The 7,591-nt window shown below is 32.9% G+C and overlaps 1 protein-coding gene across 2 annotated transcripts; it reads right to left on the reverse strand.

Annotated features, from left to right (window-relative positions):
* Window positions 1–868: 868 nt before the first annotated feature.
* Window positions 869–4,613, reverse strand: LOC114162331 (S-adenosyl-L-methionine-dependent methyltransferases superfamily protein). Of its 2 annotated transcripts, none has more exons than XM_028046184.2 (8): window positions 4,336–4,613; window positions 4,000–4,100; window positions 3,759–3,899; window positions 3,447–3,528; window positions 2,939–3,132; window positions 2,707–2,818; window positions 1,449–1,553; window positions 869–1,238 (listed from the first exon to the last, which is right to left on the reverse strand). In XM_028046184.2, the coding sequence occupies exons 1-8, from the start codon at window positions 4,489–4,491 to the stop codon at window positions 1,110–1,112; spliced, it is 1,020 nt and encodes a 339-aa protein (XP_027901985.1). In that variant the 5' UTR covers window positions 4,492–4,613; the 3' UTR covers window positions 869–1,109. The 2 variants fall into 2 exon arrangements, with proteins under 2 accessions (XP_027901985.1, XP_085522414.1); XM_085666288.1 differs by lacking the exon at window positions 869–1,238 and adding an exon at window positions 1,310–1,354.
* Between the last annotated feature and the right edge of the window lie 2,978 nt (window positions 4,614–7,591).

The following is a 7,591-nucleotide window of genomic DNA, read 5'->3' on the forward strand; positions in this document are numbered from 1 at the left end:
AATCTCAGCTTCCACCCTGTTGCGATATATATATATATATATATATATATATATATATATATATATATATATATATATATATATATATATATATATATATATATAAATTCTTTCTGAACTACCATGAAACATGAATTTCATTTTTCAAGTATTGAAACATTTTAACTGCAGAACAGGAATTGAATGCATACCTCTTCATCAGGATCAGGATCAGGAAAGCCACTTTACCTGAAATTCTGACGCCAATCTCTTTCATATAATAAGGAAACAAGGGGACTCCTAATATCAGTTTAAACGCATGAAATCATAAGAACTTTCCCAAACAATCGTGGCATGCAGAATTAGGCAACACTAGCGCCACATGTAAAAATAACTCACAAAAAGGGGAAAAAAAAAAAAAAACATGTATCCTCTAAAAATATTATATGGAAAATTAGACACATAACAAGATATTGTTGATAAATAGGTAGGTATCTGCAACATATGATAACAGTTGTAGTCAATGACAATAAAGGAGTCATATCACCAATCATACCTGAAGAGCTCAGTCCAAGCTGGTTGAATTTCGGTGTAATCTTTCACTCCAGCAGTGGTGACAATTAGGTCTTGGTCGGTTCTTCTTGTCTCTTCGTTTTCTTTGATTCATTGTTCTATGATTCTTTAATTCATTGAATTCACAGTAATACAATGTTTTTGTCCTGCATACCCTTGAAAACTATTTAAATTATCACATAAAATAATTAATTCAAAACTTATAGAAACAGTTACTTAATTTTATACGGGTAAAAAAGTTGATTAAATTTACAATAAACCTGGAATATATAAGTTATTTAAAAGCTGTATATCAAAGGGAATCTATAACATGATATGTGCTAATCAAATTTCTCTTTTGGCGCTTACTCAATTCTTTGTAAAAGATGTCAAAATTGAAAGTTATACAGTAAGGGATCCATACATGACGTATTTAACAACCTGAGCCTTTACATCAGACCCAGATTTTTACCTTTTCATTTCTGTTTTATTTACAATTTTCTTTATAGATGAAACAGATAATATAATTAATACAGAAGGAGTTAATAAATGTTATTATAAAACATTCAAACTTATTTTTATGGCTTTTGAGCCGTAAACATAATAAAAGCCTGCTGAATCTTTCTTGAGTAATTCGTAAGACCACATGAGGTGCAAAGGTCTCTGATCTCTTCCTCTGTTAAATAGCCATAGCCTTGTGGAGTCCTCTGCAAACCAAAAGACCTTTAAATCAACTTGGTTGGGATTCAAGGTAAACTCATTAAATTGTGGAACAGATATTTCATTCATGGATTTAAGAGATAATCAAGAACTCCACGCCACACTAAAAGACAGGCACAATGAACATTCAGCTTGCAAAATATTGACACTTAAGATTATAATGACAGAAAATTGAAGATAATCACGCCTGAGTTTACCTCTCTGAAAGGGCGTATAAACCAGGGAGTTGAAGAACTGTAACGTAGAAAAGTGCTTCCAACAAAAACTCCACCACTTCTTAGTATCCTGGTGATTTCAGCAACCTATTGAAAGTTTACAGTGGGCGTGTCATCATAAAAAGTTTAAGTAGTGTTAAACAAATATGTGAAAGAACACGCAAATATATGGTTAGGATAAAAGTCAACACTACACAAAAATGTGAAATCCAATAAAGAAATGAGTTATTCATGATTTTTTAGCGTAAAATATAGGGTAAATGTGAACAAAATGAGGATATGGAACGTGTAAGTTATTTTAAGTAGTGCAGACAACTGCAGCATTAGCATTTTGAGGATGCTGCAGGAACTAATTTTCCATGTTTCTTCTATTAACATCCAGAGATAGTGTACAAGTAATAGAAGATTTGTCAGTCTGTTTGGTTCAGTTTATTTTGAAAATGGTAATTTATTTTTGCTAGCTAAGAAAGCCTGAGAAAAATAAGCTACTGTTCTCCAAAATACTTTTCAACCAGTGTGCACTTAAACTTCAGGTGTTCTTTATAATAAACTGCACTACTCTCAAAATACAATATGTATCTTTGCACGTATCATGTATGTATTTATACATCTTATACACATTACAGGTACATATGTTGTTGACCAATAAAATCAGGGAGAGAATAACAACCATCTGTGCCTCAATACAAAACATTAGATTCAAACATTCATTCAGGACAATTTTATAAAGTGGAAATCAATGTCAGTTTTCTCTGATATCTGTCAGGTTCCTCTTTATAATCTCTTCGAATATCTCTGGAGGAAAAAGTACAGCTTTATGATGCAATACTCTAGTTATGTTATGACATTGAAGCAATAACTATTCTTTTTAGCAAACTTTTTCTCAGAAGAACAAATTAAAAAAATTATTTGTATTGTAAGAATCCCAGCAAAATCTATCAGTTTTAAGTCACATGGTAACTATGCAAAAGGTTAAACTGTTATGAAGTAGAAATGCAGCAAAACAGAATGCAAGAAGTAATAAGTACTTACAATAACCAAAATAAACTATACATGGAACTTAGGCACACAGGGAAGACATGCATTTTAAGAGTGAAGGGAAGGCACGGCCTTCTTATGTAGAGAAACTAGTCCGTGCTTTAAATTGACATGCGCACACACACAGAGTGATATTGTCTGATGAAAAGGTTATCCCAACCCAAATTTTCTTCTGTTCATCACATAAAGACACAGCACTTACAGCATTGGAGGGAGATGGCCAGCAATGCAAAGCTGCACCAGCATGAACAGCATCAACTGAACCTGATGCGAAGGGAAGCCTAGAAACATCTGCCCTTACAAGAGCAATATTACTGCAAACAACGAATGAAACACTATTGAGTACATCTGAGTCTAAAATTGAAAAACAATGAACATTTTATTCTTTAGCTGCATTAAATTCAAAATAAAATACAGGAAGAGAAAAAGAATACGTGGTTGAAAGTGTGTCATCTTTCTTAATGAAATCATAACATTGGCGAAGCATATTTTCAGAGAAATCTAGTGCAACGACTCCAGAATAGGTTCCTGATTTTGCAAATTTCCTAGAAAATAAACCACTGCCACAGCTAACATCAACAAGAAGTCCACCTTTAGCAGATTCGAAGTACTCCTGAGCCATTTTGAACTGCATCATAATGAATATGTAATAGTCTTAATGTGCATCGCATTACTATGAGGTAAGCCAAATGATCAAAATGATAAAGAACCTCAGCTTCCACCCTGTTGTGATATATATATATATATATATATATATATATATATATATATATATATATATATACATGTGTGTGTGTGCATGTGTCTATGTGTGTCTGTGTGTGTTTTTAAACAAAGTTGACTAGTCTGCCAAAATTCTTTTTGAACAAGTACCATGAAAGATGAATTTCATTGTTTAAGCATTGAAAAATTTATACTGCAGGACAGGCATTGAATGCATACCTCTTCATCAGGACCAGGAAAGCCACTTTGCCTGAAATTCTGACGCCAACCTCTTTCATATAAGAAGGAAACAAGGGGACTCCTAACAACAGTTTAAACGCAAAGGAAATCATAAGAAGTCTCCCACACAATCGTAGCATGCAGAATTAGACTAAAACTAATGCCACATGATAAAATAACTCACAAAAATGAAAAAAAGAAAAAAAAAATGTATCCTCTAGAAAAAATACGTGGAAAATTAGACACATAACAAGATATTGTTGATAAACAGGAATGTAACATATGATAATAATTGTTACAGTGTAATCATACCTGAAAAGCTCAGTCCGAGCTGGTTGGATTTCAGTGTAATCTTTCAATCCAGCAGTTACAGTCAAATCCAGATACCTGTCTTTGCTAGAATATGACTTCTTACATCTCTTGCACATGAAACCAGATCTGTATATTGCTGATCTGAAGCTCAAAAACCATTATGTTAATCACTACGACACTTGAATTTACTTAGACAAGTATAGAACCAAATACACATGCCGTCGTGCATAAACCAACTTACAAATTCAGACCGGGGGAGCCTTTTCTTATCAATGGTTCATAACATATTGGGCAAGCAAGCACGTCTGTTTCAACTGATTGATCCTGCTGTGTACGTAACTCCTGAAGGAAAAATCAATTACAATTCTTCCAACGGGAATTAGACAATCATGTGACACAATGGTTCCAGCAGAACAAAATAACTCCAAATATTTCAGAGAAAAAAAAAAATTGAAATGCCAAACCATGATGATACCACAAATTTATTAAATTGGTTCCTAAGAAAAACATCAATCACAACCAATAAGCTTAGTGAAATGAACATGATTGAAAGGCAGAGGGAAAGCGAGTAGTATACCGGTTCCGCTGCAACTGCGGAGATTGCAGAAATGGTTCTCTTGGTTAGGAAGTGAAAGCGACGAGGGCGAAAGTGGGATTTGGAAGAAAGGCGAGGGCATTTGGGGAATTGTAATTGATGCAGAGGACGAAGAAGAGGAGAAGTAGCAACGGACATGGCTACTGCAGCAGAATGAATGAAGAAAGTGGATGGTAATCACAAGCTTTTGCTTCTTTTTTCCTTCTGCTTCCTCTAGCAACTTGTTCACTTGGTAGCCAGAAAAATGTTGAAATTCAAAACCAGAAAAAAAATAAATAAATAAATACAATTGGGAGAAAATTACATTTTCTCAACACAATTTTTTACGTGAACATTGTGATCTAGTTTAAGTTTTAAATGATTATCGGTCAATTGATTGTTCACTAAGACTAAGTTTTCTAAGCTTTGAATGAATAATACAGAATAGACTTAATTATTTATTTTTGCTTAATTTTATCTTTCTATTAATAAAAGGTCAATTCATTCCACTTTTAAAAATACAACAACAAGGTCTTCTTAGTAATCAGTTTTATAAATTGTTATTATGACATTAACATGATTGAATTATACATGAATTAACATGGTTAATATTTGTTAACGAATCATTTTACTAGTATTTTGATAGAAAATGATCATTTTGTTGTAATTTTACAAATAATTTAATAGTCTTTTTGGTCTTAATTTTATTTGAAATTATTTAATGTAATCTTTAAATTTTGTTTTGTTTCAATATAAATTTTTTGGCTAATATTTTATTTTGTTCTTAAAATAACTAATGTTAAGGTAAGACGTGACATAAATATGTAATATTTTTTAATAAGTTTATGTTAAATATTATTATTATATCATGAAAATTTTATTAAAAATTAAGAAAATATAGAGAACTACAACAAATTTGTAAGACCCTTTTTTTTTATTATTAACAAGGGCTTGGACCTTGGGCCTGACCTTGCTAAGAGATCCAGAATCAACTCATTAGGGACTTCCAGAAACCCCCTTCGGCCATTAACCCTCAGTGTAATTTTCTGTTTCCAGAAATCAGCTCCTCACCTCCCTCACATATCTAAGGCAAAAGCTCTGCTAGGGTACAACCAACTCTTCCCTTGAGTCAATCAAACTCTAACTCCACGTAAGTAGAACTAAAAAATTCATGCCCTTTTCTTTCTTTTTTGTTTTGGTTGTTTTGTTCTGTTGTCCATCTCCGTAAGTCGAAACATGCAGTGGTGCTCTTCCTCGTGCGTTTGTTCTAGTTGTTAGCCTTTGTCCAAGTAATGGAAGCTAGGGTTTGCATGTTTTTACAATATTCTGCTTGTTTTAGTTTGGTTTCGTGTTTGTGATGGTCTGAAAGTATATTGTTTGTGTTTTTGGATCAGTTTTTGTTGAGCATGCAGGAGGAGTAGGAGAGAACCTGCTATTCTTGCCCAAGCGAGAGTTCTCTAGCCTAAGCGAGAGTAGTAAAGAGCTCTCCTTTGCCTCTGCACGAGACGTCGTCTAAGCGAGAACAGTCTCGCTTAAGCGAGAACTCGAAATGTTGCATTGCACCCTCTGTTCAAGTTTTCGCTCAAGAAAAGAGGGTCTAGCTTAAGCGAGGGAACCTTGTCGCCTGGGCGAGACCTCTTAGCTTGAGCAAGAATGAGGCAAATTGGTTTGAACTCTTTGTTTTCGCTTGTGGGTTGATTTAATTACTCTTAAAAGCATGAAATTGTGATGATGTATGCTTCGTGTGATATTGACGTGCTGAGTATGAAATGCAATACGAATTGGTTGGTAGTTTGGACATTGGCATGAGAATTGGATGCTTGAGACGACATGTGGAATCGTTGATGTTAAAAGAGTTTCATGGGAAACTCTTGGTGTTGTTGTGGTTAGTGTATACCTTGATATAGAAGATGTCTAGATAAAAGAAGGTATCTTGAACTCTAATATTCGTTCACACTCACATAGAGTAGAATGAATTATGTGGTAAGAGTGGCAGGAGGTACTAGTTTTGGGACGTATTGGGCTTAAGACATTAGAGGATTAACCTTGTGTGTGGTTTGGTGATAACCCCTTACGTCTAGACTCTGCAGAGTTTAGAAACCAACACAGGAGCATACTTCCTTTAGAATCCTGTATCAAGAGTATAATTCGGATATTGAGTCGAGTCAGAGAGTTTTGCAATTGTTTGCTTTCACATGAATTGGGTGCCTACTGCCTTGTATCTCTATAATCTGATTTAACCTTCATTGCACTATGACATGATTAAAAATGTTTTACTCTAACTTACCCTTTCTTTTTTGTGTCTATTTCTCTGTTTGGCTGTCCCTTTTTGCAATGATCACTAAAACTATTGGTGTGAGCATATGTGAAAATCCCTAGTGGTTATCAGGATAATGGGAATGTTGCGGTTTAGATGGTCACGAGTTGGTGTTGGCTCCTTATTGAGTTTCTTTGGGAAACTGATAACTTTTAAGTTCTGTTATTGCCATTTGTTTTAGGCCTTATCTTATATTATGGACGATTGGTTGATACTAATAACTTTTGTCGCATGCTTCTATTTATATGATACTTATGTGATATTTTATTTAATAGAATTATTCTATTTAAATGGGATGTCACGAAATTCATAAATAAAAAATTGTCACACATATATAAACAAAAGATAGTTATGATAAAAAAAATTAAGTAAATATATAGGTGAAGAAAAATAATTCAATGCAACATTAATAAAAAAGAATTTAAAATTCAGTAATTAAATTTCTCGTCATAATGAAATCTTCAGAAATCAATTGAAGATGTAAAATTCATATCAAACAAAAACTAATTTTTTTTAGTTTCATCATCAATCAAAATCGATTTTTTTAAATAAAGTAGGATTAACTTTTCAAAAGGATTTTCGAACACACCCTGAATTCTCTCACAATCCTAAAAAACCCTTTAAAATTTATAGCTTTATAGAAAAACTTATTTTAGAAGATTTAGAAAACATTTTCACTTGACATTTTATGTAGTAATAATCTAATAACTCGGACACTTTCACTTTAACTAAATATTATATGAATGTTATTATTAGGGTAGAAAATATATTATTTTTTTGTAAAGATTGAAAAACAAAAGTAAGATTTGGATAGGTAGAACTTTTTCTTAGTTGATTACTTTCGGGATTTAGAGACAAAATGTTTGCATGGTGGTGGATTTATTTATTATTAATTGAATCTTTGGTGGATTTGAAAGTAAATGTTTGGATTATAAAACTCAA

This window comes from Vigna unguiculata, chromosome 9 (assembly GCF_037176805.1).
Source record: "Vigna unguiculata cultivar grain cowpea cultivar isolate G323 ecotype 2 chromosome 9, ASM3717680v1, whole genome shotgun sequence".
NCBI lineage: Eukaryota > Viridiplantae > Streptophyta > Magnoliopsida > Fabales > Fabaceae > Vigna > Vigna unguiculata.